General features: G+C 34.8%; 4 protein-coding genes and 1 long non-coding RNA gene across 5 annotated transcripts in view; 2 read left to right on the top strand and 3 right to left on the bottom strand.

Moving 5' to 3' along the window:
* LOC104725930 (ceramide kinase) lies at positions 1,485 to 5,612 on the top strand. The gene is made up of 13 exons (XM_010444684.2): positions 1,485 to 1,847; positions 1,924 to 2,094; positions 2,178 to 2,345; positions 2,435 to 2,527; positions 3,019 to 3,111; positions 3,330 to 3,540; positions 3,631 to 3,654; positions 3,775 to 3,862; positions 4,073 to 4,222; positions 4,465 to 4,566; positions 4,700 to 5,065; positions 5,149 to 5,215; positions 5,290 to 5,612. The coding sequence occupies exons 1-13, from the start codon at positions 1,674 to 1,676 to the stop codon at positions 5,425 to 5,427; spliced, it is 1,845 nt and encodes a 614-aa protein (XP_010442986.1). The 5' UTR covers positions 1,485 to 1,673; the 3' UTR covers positions 5,428 to 5,612.
* Positions 5,775 to 7,553, bottom strand: LOC104725913 (DEAD-box ATP-dependent RNA helicase 35-like). The gene has a single exon (XM_010444667.1). It carries the CDS (start codon positions 7,551 to 7,553, stop codon positions 5,775 to 5,777), a length of 1,779 nt encoding a protein of 592 aa, XP_010442969.1.
* LOC104725906 lies at positions 7,925 to 9,926 on the bottom strand. Its single transcript, XR_757980.2, has 3 exons — positions 9,084 to 9,926; positions 8,581 to 8,973; positions 7,925 to 8,480 (listed from the first exon to the last, which is right to left on the bottom strand). It is a non-coding gene; the product is annotated as an uncharacterized LOC104725906 (long non-coding RNA).
* LOC104752705 (B3 domain-containing protein At5g38500-like) lies at positions 10,403 to 11,479 on the top strand. The gene has a single exon (XM_010474910.1). The coding sequence runs from the start codon at positions 10,403 to 10,405 to the stop codon at positions 11,477 to 11,479; it is 1,077 nt and encodes a 358-aa protein (XP_010473212.1).
* Positions 12,092 to 17,601, bottom strand: part of LOC104752695 — an 11,553-nt gene continuing 6,043 nt past the window's right edge. Inside the window, exons 3-6 of the mRNA XM_010474900.2 lie at positions 12,741 to 12,944; positions 12,515 to 12,637; positions 12,308 to 12,424; positions 12,092 to 12,164 (exon numbers count right to left, since the gene is read on the bottom strand). Coding sequence (XP_010473202.1) covers positions 12,108 to 12,164; positions 12,308 to 12,424; positions 12,515 to 12,637; positions 12,741 to 12,944 — 501 coding nt within the window. The 3' untranslated portion in view covers positions 12,092 to 12,107. The remainder of the gene's footprint in view (positions 12,165 to 12,307; positions 12,425 to 12,514; positions 12,638 to 12,740; positions 12,945 to 17,601) is intronic.

The following is a 17,601-nucleotide window of genomic DNA, read 5'->3' as shown; positions in this document are numbered from 1 at the left end:
TTTTTGTAGACGAAAACTATTAGCATATTTTTTTATAAGGAAGTAAAAGAATCATACATTTGCATATTGATTGGTAGATAAAAACATTTAAACATCCTACAATTTTTGTCTAAAACTTAGGTATTCAGATATATTTGTATTTAAGCTTCTCAACTAAATACTATGGGACTCTCAAATTCTCTTTTATCAAAAAGATTTTCATTTTCACATTTGATTGGTAGATAACAACATCTAAACATCCTACAATTCTTGTCTAAAACTTAGGTATTTAGAAATATTTGTATTTAAGCTTCTCAACTAAATACCATGGACTCTTAAATTCTCTTTTATCAAAAAGATTTTTTTGCAGCTTGGTTAACTCTTTAATGGTTATAATTAAGATAGACAACTTCCCTTCCTTCTAGCTATTCAATTTCTTGAATATAACTCTAGAATTTAATTTAATTTTCTTCTTTTTTTTCTCTGTATTTTCCTCAACCAACATTATATCATTGATTTAACTATCTTTCATTCGATAGTGAACAAAACTCCAACCTTTTTCATATATAAAAATTTATTTCTCTAAGGACAAACTTTCATGAATTTCTCTACAATATTGACCAAATTCCCAGTCACTGCTACAACCCTTCAAAATTTTTGAGAAAATTCTAGCGCCTAAACTATATGTTTATGTTTTCATGGTTTACTTTAAGAGGACGAAGCAAATCTTTGGTTTTACTCTCGATACATTTTTATCTTTTGGTGATGCATCAACATGTTCTAAGCCTCTCTAGATTTCTTATATAAATATTGAAATTGTTTGTGATATGAAAAAAGAATAAAAGACATAGAAGATGTTTCAAATTCCTTTCTAATTTTAAATATGTTTGCTTTTAATTTGGGTTGACATGTGAACAAAATTCTAAAGTTATATTTAAGAAATTGAAGAGCTAACATGAAAGGAAGATGTCTATCTTAATTATATCTATTAAAGAGTTAACCAAACTGCAATCTTGATAAATTAAAATGTTAGTATTTCATAATATATAACTGAGAAGCTAAAAAACTCTTTGTTACAAATATGCATCCTTAGATCAAGCTTTCATTTGGATTATATTTTTAGAAGTTTTAGACAAGAATTGTAAAATGTTTAGCTCTCAAAACAAAGTTGTCTATACATGTATCTAATAATTCAATTGCAAAATGAAAAAACCTATTTGAAGTATTAAAACATATCAAAGTCAAATTTTTTTTTCAAGATTTCCACAATTAAAAAGTAGATAAATTATACATAGAAAAATTAAATTAATAGCAAAACTGTTTAAAAAACGGTAAGCCATAAGACCGCGCATAGCACAGATATTCATCTAATTATGATATGAAGATGCATTAGCTTCATGAGTATTGGACTTGTAAAGGTTCATTTTTGTTTACTTTTCTTGTTAATAAAAATATAGAGTTGGACTAATATGCAAAAAGCCAGTCTTTGGCCGGGCCTAGCTATGCAATTACGCGATACTTTCCTATAGCAGATCTGATTGGTGGCTGGAGTGCCAATCTCTTCCGTCTTCGCTCCGCCGTTTGGTTTCCCGTTAATATTATTGACGTCCCTTCTTTTTTACTACCAAAAAAATATAAAATAATAAATCGAAATTATTTGGAGTTGCTAATCAATCTTGTAAGCGATTTTCGAAATGGAGGAAGCTCCTGATGATGATGATGATTCTAGTTTTCCTGATTCCGGCGGTAACGTAGATCGCGACGGTGGATTATTGAGCGGTTGTTTTTTCTTGGATCACGTTGGCGAAGTTTTGCTTTCTCGGAATCATGATGGTTTGTCCTGGAGATGTTTGGATGCTTCAGATTGTGTAAGTTTCCTCAGATATGACTGTGTGTTCGTTGACTTGATTTGATTTTGAAGCCAGTTTCTTCTATGTTTGACAGGAGGGAACGACTTGTTTAGGAATTGGAAATTCTCAAGATTGCAAAACTGAGATCAAATTCTCTGATATTTATGCTGTGGAGTTTTTAAACTATGGCTTGTTGCATAGTCCTAAGTCAGGCCTTAGACATGCCAAAGATTGTTTCCGGGAACGCTTGTTAATTTCTCAAGAGGTTTCTTTTTTTTTTCCCTATTGTTTGTTGTTTTACTTCTGGAGGATATTACAGGTGTAATGAGTCTCTCTGCTTTGATGTAGATGTATCGGTTCACTGTGCACGGGTTTCAAAGTTCAGCCAAGGAGCCTTGTCTTTGGAAACTTGCCGAGTTCACTTTTGGTCATATGGATTTGCAGACGTGTCAGAGTTGGATGGATCAATTGAATTACTCTTTGATCAAGGAAGTTGATAGACCAAGAAATCTTTTGGCAAGTCTTATTGTTGTTAGGTTGTAGCACTTTTGTTGGTCCTTCATATGATGAATGCTTTTGACAGGATTGTTTTCCCACTTCTTTAGGTATTCGTACATCCAAAAAGTGGCAAAGGAAATGGCTCCAGGGTTTGGGAAACTGTTTCCAAGATCTTCATCCGCGCTAAAGTTAATACCAAGGTTTGCTTTTCATTTCACCACTAGCAAATGGTCGTTTAGTAACTGTTATTGTGAAAGTTGTTATATGATATTCTTTGGTGGCAAAAGACACACGGATCTTGATTCTTCTGAGTAGCTGATTAGATTTTGTGCTACAGTAGAGCATTTTTGAGAAAATGTTATTTATTATGTAATGTAATTGCTTCATTGTGGGTTTTCTAGGTCAGTAGTTATTTTTGCAAAACAAGTGTTATATATATTGCTGTAGTAGATATTGCAACATGACTTGCCCACAATATCTGCCATTCAAGGTGTTTTTAGGCTATTTGCTGACCAAATGTGACTCTCCGTTTCTACATTCATCGTATGCATAATTGCTTGTGATACTATAGCTCGCTCGCATAGAGAATAAATACACATGACTGTTTTCAATGCCATGCTATGGTACGAATGTTCTCATTTTCAGTGTTATGGTCCTTAGTTCGATATTCTTGATTTACCATTTAAATCAGGTGATTGTAACAGAACGAGCAGGACATGCGTTTGATGTAATGACATCTATCCAAAATAAAGAGCTTCATTCGTATGATGGCATCATAGCTGTTGTAAGTTGTAGACCTCTTTTTTTATGGTTTATTGACCCAAAGTACTTCTTTTGACAATGATTGTAGTGATTTATTCGTTCAGTGCATTTGTGAAATACGTTTATGATGTGAAATAACCTTCAAATTTATAACACTTTATGAGTATATATATCTGCTTTCCATGATATGATTCAATGATTGTTGTTATTTTTATATCTTAAAAAACAACCTATGTTCAGGGTGGGGATGGTTTCTTTAATGAAATCCTTAATGGATATCTTTTACCGAGACTTAAAGTCCCTCTCCCTCCAAGTCCTTCAGAGGTTTTCAATTCTGTTCGTAGTAGCGGTAGCTCCTCAGTTCCAGAACAAGGAGATGCAGTTCATGAGGCTGACCAAAAGGAACAATATCCTCTTCTTCCTGATTCAGTTCAAGAGGTCATAAATTTCAGTATGTAAATGATCACCTTTATCTAATCTTTGTTGAAGCGCTGTGACTATTAACAAGTTGTAATCTCTGGGTGTTATTGTTTACCTACAGGGACAGTCAATGGCTCATGTGAAGGTCAGTGGGTTTAGTTCTTTAGAAGACATCCAATTACATTGCCTGCTTCCGGTTGTTTGGTCTTCACCCTGTCTTATTAAATCGCTTTATCTTGTTCTTTTTTTATTGGCAATTTCGCAGAAATTGAAGATCCTGATCATCCCTTTAGTGGGGAAAGGCCAAGATTCGGCCTCATCCCGGCAGGTTCAACTGATGCGATAGTGATATGGTATTTTTTTTTTATCACCATATATTCATAGTCATTCTTCCGCTATTAAAGATTATCATGCAACTGCGTATGCATTTTCAGTCTCTACTGTCTGGTTCTCTTTTTCTACTCCTAACATATTTTGAAAGATTTGGAGTATCTCAGTAACTCTTAATGTAAAATAGCTTCTGATAAGCTTTTAAACTACTTTTAATGCTTTTCGTGTTACAGCACCACAGGAGCTCGTGATCCTGTAACATCTGCGCTGCATATCATTCTAGGTAGAAAGATCTTCCTAGATGCAATGCAGGTTGTGCGGTGGAAAACGGCATCAACCTCGACGATTGAACCTTTTATTCGTTACGCAGCCTCATTTGCTGGGTAATGGACCAAACTTTTTTAGTGAGATGTTATTCCGGTAGTACGGAATTGCAGATTCTGTTAAGTTATAAAGCTCTAGTTATCATCCTTCACTTACTAGCCCCAAACCTGATCTTCTAATTGTTAGTGGCATCCTAGTTTTTCTAATAAATCACCTCAATAACTTTAACTATTAGAACCTATGATATGAAAATTGATTGCTTCGTTCTCTAACAGAGTTTTTGTACAATTGATTAGTTCAGATACGGGTTTTATGGCGATGTCATTTCAGAAAGTGAAAAATATCGGTGGATGGGTCCCAAACGCTATGATTATGTTGGAACTAAGATATTCTTGAAGCACAGGTACGTTCCTAACCAATTTACACTGCCAAGAAATGTGCTACACATTAGTGGAATTTGGGATAAATGATCTATGTTAGTTTTCTTACAAGCCTAGCATTATTGTTTGAGTTGTTGGTTTATATGTTAATGCAAGATCATATGAGGCAGAGGTGATGTTTGAAGAAGCCGAATCAGAAAATGGTAAAGCTTCCCCACAAACGCGGAGTAAGACGTGGCCATTTCGAAATACCACAAGATCAGAGAAAATACTATGTCGTGCAAAATGCAGCATTTGTAACAGTAAGGCTGATGATGGAAATATTACACGCACAACACCTATCTCGTATCCAGAAAAAACAAGGTGGTGTAGAACAAAAGGGAGGTTTCTGAGTATAGGTGCTGCAGTGATGTCAAACCGAAATGAAAGAGCACCTGATGGTCTTGTCGTGGATGCACACCTCTCAGACGGTTTCCTTCATCTCATACTCATAAAAGATTGTTCTCGTCCCAAATACTTATGGTAATGTCTGGTTTCATTTTTTCCTATTGCCATTCATTTTATGAGTAAGGCTTATTTATATCAGCGATTCTAATGGGTTACAGGCACCTCACCGAGCTTGCGAAAAGAGGTGGAGAACCTTTGAACTTCGAGTTTGTGGAATACCATAAGGTTTGTAAAATATTTTCCTTTTCAAATCTTTATAACTTATTGGGTCATGATCAAAATGTATATTGGTAATGCAGACGCGAGCTTTCACGTTTACATCACTAGGGGAAGAGAGTGTGTGGAATTTGGACGGAGAGATCTTTAAGGCTCACCATTTATCAGCTCAAGTCTTGCGTGGCCTTATACCTCTGTTCGCGTCTGGTCCAGAGATATAAACAACATGCATGTAAATGTGGGTTTTATAATGGAGCCTTGTGTTTTAGTAACCCAAGTGAAAAAAGCTATATGCAAACATTTTATAGTATCCAAAAAAAATCAAGATGTAATGTAACGTGAAAGCTACATGATAATTATTTAGTTGGCTGCATCAAAATAAGAAAATTGCACTAAGCAAATTTTTGTAATACTTCAAGTTATATAGATCGGCAGATATCAAAATACAGTGGCAAAAATCATCAGGGTTGCTATCAGACAAATTAAAAGATGTACAAGGACAAGATGGAACATAAAAATCACAGTTCGGTAACAGCTAAGATGAGATAACAAAGGGATCAAAACAAGATTATATTTCTCCTCTGTAGCCACCAGAGCCAAAATAGTCTTTCCTTGAATTAGATATGGCCATACTCTTCTGGTTCTCAAGTTTTGGACAGTCTCGAATACGATGTCCAAGACCACCACAATACGCACAACCCTTGACACCACTTGCATTAGCAATGGTCTCTGCTTCTTCCATTGGATCATTCAGCTCAGCAAGGACAGGTGGAATCCTCTGTTTAGCTTCTTGCAACAAGTGTTTCAAATCGAGCAGCGTGGTTTCACTTTGGTTCTTGTTTATAAACGTCGTTGCTATCCCAGTCTTACCACACCGACCTGTTCGCCCTATCCTATGCACATAGTTCTCAATCTCAGCTGGCATGTCGTAGTTAATAACATGCTGTATGTCAGGGAAATCTAGACCCTTTGAAGCAACATCAGTCGCAACCAAGACATCTTTTCTCCCAGATTTAAACGAAGAGATTGCATACTCTCTGTCTTCTTGATCTTTGCCTCCATGTATAGCCACTGCTTCTACTCCCTTCAGTAACAAGTACTCGTGAATATCATCAACATCAGATTTGTTCTCACAGAATATTAAAACCGGCGGAGAGGTCTTCTGTAGACACTCGAGTAGGTAAACAACCTTTGCTTCTTGTTTGACGTATTCAACCTCTTGGATCACATCAAGATTCGCAGCTCCAGCTCTTCCTACATTAGCAGTCACAGGTTTCACAAGAGCACTTCTGGCAAAGATTTGAATCTTTGTTGGCATTGTTGCAGAAAACAAAAGCGTTTGACGTTGAGACTTAAAGTGATCAAAGACTTCCCTTATATCATCTTCGAAACCCAAATCAACCAACCTATCTGCCTCATCTAGTGTCAAGTACCTACAAGCATCTAACCTCATCTTTTTCTTGGCGAGCATATCCTTTAACCTCCCAGGTGTTGCAACAACGATGTGAACACCTCTCTTGACAACCTCCAACTGAGATCTCATATCAACTCCTCCAATACATAGCAACGACCTCAACTCAGGGTATCCAGCCTCGACTAAAGGAGCAACAAACTGCTGAATCACTTCATAAGTCTGAGTAGCAAGCTCTCTAGAAGGGCAAATAATAAGACCAATGGGACCTTCTCCACGACCAAGAGGCATCATCTTCTCTTCTTGGAGAGAAATCATGATCAAAGGAAGCACGAAAACCAAAGTCTTACCTGAACCAGTGAAGGCAATCCCAATCATATCTCTCCCAGACAAAATCACAGGAAGACCTTGAACTTGAATTGGAGTAGGCTGCAGTATCCCTTTCTTCTTGAGCGTATCGAGAACTGGTTTTGGAAACTTCATATCTTTAAAGTCCTTGATAGGGGGAGGAACATCATCACCGTTAACAATAATATGCCATTGCTTCCTAAGCAAGTCTCTCCGTTTACTAGACGTGGTTCTAATATGTAAAGGAGGTTTCCAACCAGTTAACAGAGGCTCTGTATAAGTGATACCTTTGGCTAATTCACGAACAGACATAAGCGTCTTCTTATCAGATAAACGCTCCATCATCTCTTTCTCTTGTAAGATGATTAGATCAGTTGCACTAACCTGTGGTACATCTCGCTTGAGATTAGTTGCTTGAAGGAGTAAACTGGGTTTGGCAGAAGCTTCGGCTATGTTTTCCTTGTTAGCTTCTAATTCTTCCTCCAATTCCGAAGCCTTTCGCTTCCGCTGAAGAAGAAACTTGTCCTTTACCATTGCTCTGCGCTGCTCCACTGAAACATACTCGACGTAGCTTGGATCGTCTTCCATGATTTGTAAATTAAAATCGATTTTTTTCCCTTCTCAGGAGGATCGAAACCTAGATAGGGTAGAGTAGAGAGCCTCAAATATTTTGACACTTGATTATTGAAACTTTTAATGGCCTCTCTTATATATATAAGTCAATGAGTTTCCATATTCACCAAAAAGGAAAAAAACTATTAAGTTTCCAATTCTTTTTTTTTTTTGGTCACCAACCTTTTTTTTTTTTTATACTTGATCTATTATTGCTAATCATATAATTCAGTGAAAAAAAAAAAAACTAAATGAGAGTGGAAATTAGAAAAGTATAATAGTGACCATGGCAATGTTACCAAAGAAAAGAAAAAAACGAACATGGCAAACATATTTTACATTTCATAGTATCCAAAAAAAAATCAAGATGATCTCATTATTCATTCCGAGCTCCTTAACCGGGTCACGGTTTTAACCAATTATACACAACCGCGCATAACTCAGGTGGTGGTAATGGCAGGTGTGGATGCAATGAAGAGCGCAGGTACAGGGGCAGAGCAAGCAGTGTTCCTCAAAGTCCTAAGAACCACGGACTCCGCCTCTGATGTGTACAGAGCTGCATAACACCGCAACAGTCTGTGTATATAATCATGGACAAACCCCAAGAATAATACTTGTATGAATCCGAATTGTATTTATTTGCTGTCAGTGAAGTCAGCGTCGATCACATCATCACCATTGTCTCCACCTTTGGTTGAAGATGATGAGTCAGATCCGAGGACGCTTCACCTCCAGGAGGAGAACCTGATTGAGGTTGGTTGTAAAGAGACTGGCTAATTAATCAGCATCACTTCTTGGTTCTACACGATGGAATCAGCCTGGTTCTTTGTGTCAATCGCATGCATCTCTCTTTTCTTTGTCTTCCTTGGCAAACCTCTCTGCTTCTTGCACCATTGTGTCTACCTGCAACAACACCCCACAACCAATATGAATCATTTAAACATGAATAGGAAAAAAGACTACAATTCCAAAAAAGTGAAGCAACTTTTATAATTATACACACCTCATCCTTTGGCAAGGTACTAGCACCAGTAATGGTGATGTCCTGCTTCTTTTCCAGTGCCGTTGTCGGAAGCACTGACAGATAGATAGAATTCCATTGGCATCAGTATCAAAATTGACCTCGATTTGTGGAACTCCACGTGGTGCAGGCGGGATACCATCAAGACGGAAGCTACCAATAGACTTGTTATCTCTTACGAACTCTCTCTCTCACCCTGTAACACATTTTGTCTGTCCATCTGCAGCAGTTGAGAAGACTTCTGATTTAGAAGTTGGAAATTGGAAGTGTGGTGTTTCTTAAAATGATCTTGGTCATGACACCACCAAAAGTTTCCAAACCAAGTGACACATCAAGAAGAACAATGTCCCTCACATCTCCAGATAGAACACCAGCCTGAAATGAGAGGCCAAATAGCATTTTAGTGATATATAGCTCATCGAAGTACAATGTAAATTTCTTATTACAATACGTAAAGATTATATGTCAACAAGAACAGAACACACCTGAACTGGAGCACCTGAAGCAGTCTTGGATATTGATGAGGTGATTCTTGTTGGTGGATCCCACACGTATTCAAGAACTCGTAAGGAAACTGACAGGGAAAGAACTCAATGATGAGTTGCAGAGTTTCAGATAGTGATTTATTGTCCTATAATCGCAGCCACTCCGTCTCATCATCTTAAAGCTGTTCCTTTGTCCAATTGGATCCTTCCAACGTGAGAAACAGAACAACAAATGCTGGGAGTTGTCGAATTCGTGACATTGTTTCGAACTTAAAATGGCCCCATGCCTTAAGAAGGCGATTCCTCTGCTTACGTACGTTGTTGCTTCCTTCTTCTCCCAGAAGCAATTTTGTCGAACACCTTGTAGGCATTAATATTTTAGCTTGAATCGAAGCAAAATCAACTCCAATGTTGCAATCGACCTAATGAAACTTGGAAACCTCAACAAACACCTCATCGTCACGTTCATCGAACCACCATTGTTAAAGGTTTAGAGTAGTCATAGCGTCTCCTTCACAATACCATCAAATCATCAGCCAGCATAAATCTGAAGAGTAACAGCAAAGCCAGCTCTTTCCTGACTCATCCACTTGTGCCACCTCAGCATTTGCCCTTGTTTCACTACTTCTCACTTCCTTTCTTCTTCTTCTTCTTCCTTGAATCGTCCGTATGATCAGTATCCAACTCAGCAATAGCATCAACAAATCAAATGCCTTCACAGATTCAAAAGATAGCTCATTCAGTTAACAATTTCACATGACGTAAAAAGTGAAGTAACGTTAGACAAATCTGCTTTGTAATTGCAAGGCTCCAAGCGCGATCAGGCCAGTTCCGGAGTAAAAAAACACTGAGAAGTTGAATGAATTTGTACCAAAATACTTTTAATAATAAAATTAAATACAACAACAACAACAACAAAACAAAATAAAAAAATGTTACAAAAAACGAAGCTGCAGAGAAACTTCCTAAAATTTTCTTCACTACTTACTTCTCTTCTCATTCTCGGGGGAAAAAGGAAAATACTAAATAGGGACTAAATCGTAATTATAGCATAACCCTAATGATCCATGTTAACTTGACCACAACGGCTATAATTAGTTACTAATCACATTAATTAACCCACTAAACTCAAAAGAAGAATGGAAAAAACAAAATACCCTAACCCTCTCATGTAAGTATATAAGGCAAGAGACGGCACTTGTTCTCTGCAGTTTCGCTAGTTTCTCTCTTCTCAATAACAATTTCCTTTCTTCCCGATCACACAAGTCTTTCACTCTCACAACTTTTTGAGATTCTTCAATTCGATCACCATGAGTACTATGAATCATCTCACGGTCACGGATTCAAGTAAGGATATGTGGTCGAATTTGTTTTTACTTGCGGCTACTGCCGTTATGGTTCAGGAAGAAGAACAACGTCTTCGTCTTCTTCGTCGTCGTGGAGAAGAAGATAGCGAGAAGAGATTCTTCTACCTTTTCGCGAGGAAGAAAAGATCGTCTTTGCTGAATACAAGATACACACAACAAAACCCTAATGATGGGACTTCTATAATGTCTCCTTCTCCATCGCTCGATGATGATCACGAGACCAAAAACACACAAAACCCTAGTTTTTTAGATGCGGAGCTACTTCGTGCAAAGAAGGGGAAATCTAAGATTGTCTGTGAAGATTACGACTACCGCCGAGAGATTGATGAGGCGACGAGACTCTTTGAGAAGAACATGAAGAGATTGGTACGACGAAACTTGGATGGGTCGTCTTCATCGTTCCTGAACCTTCGTTGTTACAATTACCCTTCGTTACTCCTCGGTTACAACGTCACGGCTAAGTCTGAGATGACAGAGGCGAACGACCCTAGTTACGAACCATGCCTAAAGCAGAACACAACAACAAGTCGCAAGAGGCGTGCCGTGCAACAGAAGAAGAGTGGTAAATTCAAGAAATCAAAGGTTGTTTCTTTCCCAACGAGGACAGATACAGAGGCACCGGAGTGGATTTTTCAGGTGATGAGAAGAATGAGAGCTGATTCCGCAAACCCTTTGCTGATCTTTGAGAGGTGTCTAACAACGACTGATGTGAAATCATCCCAGAGTCGTCTCTTAATGCCATTCCAGCAGCTAATCAGAACCGAATTCTTGACGCCAGGGGAGTCTCGAGCCATAGATGAGACTATCGGTGTGGGAACGATTCTTGTGAACCAAAGATGTGAAAAGTGGGGTTTGCGTTTCAAGCTATGGCCGATGGAGAAGGAAACTGGACATGGAACCTTGAATTACGCTTTGAACTGGGGCTGGAACGATGTCGTCAAGGGTAACAACTTAAAAGCCGATGACAAGATCAGTCTTTGGACTTTCAGGTGCCGTGGAGTACTCTGCTTTGCTCTTGAGACATACTAAGCTTCTTTCTTAATTTTGGTGTCTGATAATGTTTGATTTGTCTCTCTTGAAACGATGTAACTTGATTGATCTAGTTTATTTCTTCTGCACAGCGATTGAACTTTGAGGTTATGGTCTTGTAATAACTTCTAGGAAGTGTTAATTAGCTAGCTACATTAAGGGGTTTTTATTATGGTTTTGTTCCTCTCTTCTATTATTAGTAGTAATAACTCGTATATCACTGGTGTTGTTTCAGATCTTTTCTCTCTTTTGAATTGAACATTTTGTCATAAATATGGTTTCTTTGTTTTGTCTACTTTAGTTATTACTGCACTGTTATATACCTTTGTGATGGAAATGATCCAATCCTCCAAAATGCTGACACAATATACAGAGCAAAAAAAACTGATGTTAAGAAAACTGCAGTATCATAAAACAAAAAAACAACAAGTTTTGAGTTCATTAGGAGAATAGGAAATTTTGAGAAACCTAAAGGAAGAATCAATAGCAAGTAGTTTTCAAATCGTTACCAAACAAACAAACAACAATAAAACTGTGTCCTTAGAAGAATCCTGAGCTATCCTCACTCAGATTATCACATGAGAGTTTCTACTTTTTATAAAATAAAGTGACTTCCTCTTCTTCGGGTTTACTCTGCGCCATCAGGCTTCGATGCTGCCTCCTTGATCTCATCTCCTGCTTCGTCCTAATGACCAGAAAGAAACAATCATGTCAATTACAGAACAAAGAAGCTCTTGATAACTATATCACCATCTAAAGATCCCAAGTTGAAGTTGGTTTAAAGTGAACAATGATCAAAGTATATTGTGTTGATGCAATGATGCTTACTCTCATATCTGAAGTCCAGAGAGTGAGATTGTCTCTAAGAAGCTGCATGATCAGTGTACTGTCCTTGTATGATTCCTCACCCAATGTATCCAACTCAGCAATTGCATCATCAAATGCCTGCAGAAACCCAAGAGAGCTCATTCAGTAAGAATATTATAGTCAACAACTTTCACATGATGTAAAAAGTGAAATCGGCTGTACACAAACCTGCTTTGCGAGGCTGCAAGCACGATCAGGCGAGTTCAGGATTTGATAGTAAAACACTGAGAAGTTGAGGGCAAGACCAAGCCTTATTGGGTGAGTGGGAGCTAACTCAGCAGTGGCAATGTCCTGGATTGTATTGCAGAGAATATAACCAATAAGAACAAAATCAATTATAGCCACACAAGACATAACATTCAAATATGTTGTAATGAAGTAAAAAACCACTTACGGAAGCAGACTTGTAAGCAACCAAAGTGCTTTCAGCAGCTTCTTTCCTCTCAGCACCAGCCTTAAACTCAGCAATACACCTGTGATAATCTCGCTTCATTTTCAGGTAAAACACTTTGGATTCAGCTGGTGAAGCAGATGGGATAAGATGAGCTTCACGAACATTCAAAATCCCATCACAGATTTTGCTTAGCTCGGTTTCAATCTATCTTGTAAATGAGGTTACTAGACATGGTCCTAATAAGTGATACCTTTGGCTAATTCACGAACAGAGGCTCTGTATAAGATGTAAAAAACGTTCCCAATTTTACCCTAATATATAATCTCATTATTTATGTTGTGCATTCAGCAGCGGATGATTATATAACACAAATTTGTTATCCTCCTCCTCTTTAGCTCGATATCAGTGTTACTATCATGCATGCTACTGATTATACTTTTGAATCCTTAAGATCATTGGGATAATGAAAGAAGTTGTAGGTAAAAAAATCGAAGAAGTTAAGGGTCTTGAACTAGAAAAACGAATATGGATCACATCATCAAACCTTGACTTTTAAGTTGATTAAGCAATAACGTAAAAGTTATAAGGCATCTTGTTAATGTGTAATAGATAAACATGATTATGAACATGTGTAAAATAATCTATATATATATATATATTATATATATACTATTAATTGGGGAGCACACATAGGGATAAAAAAAAAAAAAAAAAAAAAAAATAANTAACATATATCTATGTTGCCAAACAGATCCACTTGCCTACATAATTTAAAAAAAACAAATTAAAATTTCCTAAAACAATAGTAACAATTATTAAAGACTAAATGATTAACTCTTTTTATTATTCAAAATATTCCAGTATTTTAGGAAACTATATTAACTATAAATGACACATTCCTATATTAATTACAAATAATAAATTCAAATATTTGACATCTATATAAAAAAATTACAGCCAATAAGATTACAAAATGAAAATTTTAAATATTATAATAAAAACGAAATTATTTATATTAACAATTCCTTGAATTTTATATAGTAATTAAAATTTTATAAAATAATAAGAGATTTTCGCAATTAATAAAACTTATCATTAAAGATTTCCATAACAACTATATCTAATTAAATTTGAATAGTATATATGAAATAACTTAACTTTAATTTAAAAAGATTATTTATTTTAAGAAATCTTGAAATAAATCAGTAATTAATTTACCAAAAATCTAAAATTTAGGGATTATTTCTAAAACTAACCTTATATATTTACTCTTATCGGTTTAATAGGAATTGCAAAATCTAGACAATTAATTCATTATCCAAATCGAATCATCCATATAGATTCAAACATATTGTATATGCATTAACTGAAAAATAAATAAGATTTTAAAAGATTTTATATAGATTTTTGTTGTTCTAAACGTAAAAGTAAAAAACATTTAGCCTGACTCTTTCCAGCCTATAAATAGAGTAATCGATTTAACATTTACCTATCATATACATCACTCACTACAAAAAAAGTGTTGTATTAAATCATTTATTTTCTATTATTGCATCAGTTTTAAGTGATGCAAAAATAATTTGTATCACTTTAATGAATGATTTATATTTTTTGTCGATGCAAATAATTTGTATCAGTTTATATGAAATCGATGCTAATATTCAAATATTTACATCGATTATTATAATCAATGTCAATATATATCATTTGTTTAAAATTGATGTCAACCTTTATATCATTTTATTTAAGTGATGTTAGTATTTATGTCATTTAGTTAAATTGATTTAAAATTAGTGTCAATTATCACAAATGATTACAATAATTGCATCAGTTTCAAGTACCAATTTACCAGTTTCTTGACCCGATAAACTTCGCAAACTCAAATACAAGAGAGAAGCTTCCGATTTCTTTTTCTGATTGATTCTCCTTGATCTGTTACCAGAAATTAGCCCTAAGACGGATCCGGATATCCAGCCATTTTCAAAAAGAAGTCGGATATCCGCCTAAAATTTTAATACTTGCCGGATATCCAGATCCATAATTGAACCTGAAAATTTCTTAAATTTTTAACTTAAAAGCCTTTTGATTATAAATCAAAAAAGTTAACTGTTCTTCCTAAATGGGCAAGTGAAGCTCTGCAAAGCCCATTAGCCTGTGAATGAATTGTACAGCAAGTGATAGATATTTATAAGAGAGTAAAATAACAATTATATTTGTTTAGAGCCGATGTGGGACAAATAATTTAATGAGAAGAGAGACTTGCAACATCCCACATCGCCCACTTGAGAGAAAACAACCTCTCACCTTCTACTATATATATCTCCTTCATCTCTCTCTCCTCTTGCAATGATTAAATGCCAATTATTCGTAGATACAATGAATAAAAATTTAATAAATATGAGTTGGATCCGCATACGGATATTCGAGTCTTAAAATTTTTATTATCTGGATCCGGATCCGTTTTTTACAGATATCACATTTTGTTATCCGGATACAGATCCGGTTTTCCAGATATCCAATTTTTCGGAATGGATATGAACGGATAGCGGATACTGGATGATTAGTCCCAGGGATCACGAGAGAGAAAAAGAAAGAAAAAAAACCAAAAAATTTAACACNGTTTATATGAAACTGATGCTAATATTCAAATATTTACATCGATTATTATAATCAATGTCAATATATATCATTTGTTTAAAATTGATGTCAACCTTTATATCATTTTATTTAAGTGATGTTAATATTTATGTCATTTAGTTAAACTGATTTAAAATTAGTGTCAATTATCACAAATGATTACAATAATTGCATCAGTACCGATTTACCAGTTTCTTGACCCGATAAACTTCGCAAACTCAAATACAAGAGAGAAGCTTCCGATTTCTTTTTCTGATTGATTCTCCTTGATCTGTTACCAGAGAGTAGCCCTAAGACGGATCCGGATATCCACCCATTTTCAAAAAGAAGTCGGATATCCGCCTAAAATTTTAATACTTGCCGGATATCCAGATCCATAATTGAACCTGAAAATTTCTTAAATTTTTAACTTAAAAGCCTTTTGATTATAAATCAAAAAAGTTGAACTGTTCTTCCTAAATGGGCAAGTGAAGCTCTGCAAAGCCCATTAGCCTGTGAATGAATTGTACAGCAAGTGATAGATATTTATAAGAGAGTAAAATAACAATTATATTTGTTTAGAGCCGATGTGGGACAAATAATTTAATGAGAAGAGAGACTTGCAACATCCCACATCGCCCACTTGAGAGAAAACAACCTCTCACCTTCTACTATATATATCTCCTTCATCTCTCTCTCCTCTTGCAATGATTAAATGCCAATTATTCGTAGATACAATGAATAAAAATTTAATAAATATGAGTTGGATCCGCATACGGATATTCGAGTCTTAAAATTTTTATTATCTGGATCCGGATCCGTTTTTTACAGATATCACATTTTGTTATCCGGATACAGATCCGGTTTTCCAGATATCCAATTTTTCGGAATGGATATGAACGGATAGCGGATACTGGATGATTAGTCCCAGGGATCACGAGAGAGAAAAAGAAAGAAAAAAAACCAAAAAATTTAACACACAAAATATACAAAAAAACCAAAAAATTAACGCGCAAAATATTTTTTTTCACTCACAAATATCTATTTAAATAGATTAATTAATTATTTAAATATAATTTTATTTAACATCAGTTTTTAGTTAATGTAAATTTTAAATCGTTTTAAAAGTGATTTATCCACACAAAAAAACACATCAATTCTTTGAATAATATAAAAATATATTTTATATCAATTTAAAAAAGGTGATACAAACTAATTGAAACTGAATCAATTATAAATAACTGACGTAAAATTAGATAATTATAACATCAAATGATCTAATTGATGCTAATCATTTTTATTTGCTTCACTTGAAAATAAGTAATTTAAATTTACTTCATTTTATTTTGTGATACAAAATAAATGATACAACACACCTGATTTTTTGTAGTGACTCTACACTATTTTTGTATCTCTTTGTTTATGCAAAAAAAAAAAATGTATGTCTTAGTATTTATGTTTGCATATGCATATTGTTAACATCTACTATATTCTTTTTTAGTTAACCAATATTATGTTCTATATCCTGTTTATCATTTATTATTCTTATGAATTGTTAAAATTATAATTTTCTGTCGTGTATATAAGCATATACAAATCAAGATATTTTTCCAAAGCATAATTTTTTTACCTAGAGATTGTAAATATGTGAGAATTGTGGTATAAACGGATGTTCATTTAATTGACATAGCATCTGCAAAACAAAAACAAAAATTACATTTGATTGCTTAAAAGAAGTCCACATTTTTTTATATGAACCCGGTAAGTCACAAAAATACTATATTAGTGTTTGTTTTCTTCAGTCTTTATATAGATTTATCTAAGAAAAATCTATAAGAATTTCTTATTAGGGTATATAGTTGAGCCTTGATTTAACATAATCAATTAACTTTAGAAACCAAAACATAAAAGTACAATTTAATCTTCCATGATTGTGTTGTTAATTTGTAATCAGCTGTATGTATTAAATTATATTATATTTCTTATTTTTTTAACATATATGATGTGAACAGTCTTTTTTAAAATGGCACTACAATTTGGGATGTATATGGAAAAGAAAACAAACAACAAACATGGCAGTAAAACTTTATTACATGAATACCTTGAAATTTGTTTTTTAAGTCATCATTATCTTTAAAAAGTCTATAAAATAAAAATAAAAAGATTACTCTGCAAAATACCACATAAGATTAGAAAATTTAGATAACAACATTCAATTTTCAAATTCTTAATAATTTTGGTCAGA

This window comes from Camelina sativa, chromosome 2 (assembly GCF_000633955.1).
Source record: "Camelina sativa cultivar DH55 chromosome 2, Cs, whole genome shotgun sequence".
Lineage (NCBI taxonomy): Eukaryota > Viridiplantae > Streptophyta > Magnoliopsida > Brassicales > Brassicaceae > Camelina > Camelina sativa.
Note: the sequence above shows the minus strand (reverse complement) of the source record. Positions and strands in the feature narration are given on the sequence as shown.

Bases quoted from the DNA above. Each gene is read 5' to 3' on its own strand.
- LOC104725913 (XM_010444667.1), bottom strand. From the start codon at position 7,553: ATGGAAGACGATCCAAGCTACGTCGAGTATGTTTCAGTGGAGCAGCGC.
- LOC104725930 (XM_010444684.2), top strand. From the start codon at position 1,674: ATGGAGGAAGCTCCTGATGATGATGATGATTCTAGTTTTCCTGATTCC. The intron at 1,848-1,923 runs GTAAGTTTCCTC...TATGTTTGACAG, and splicing joins GTTTGGATGCTTCAGATTGT to GAGGGAACGACTTGTTTAGG. The intron at 5,066-5,148 runs GTAATGTCTGGT...AATGGGTTACAG, and splicing joins TCTCGTCCCAAATACTTATG to GCACCTCACCGAGCTTGCGA.
- LOC104752705 (XM_010474910.1), top strand. From the start codon at position 10,403: ATGAATCATCTCACGGTCACGGATTCAAGTAAGGATATGTGGTCGAAT.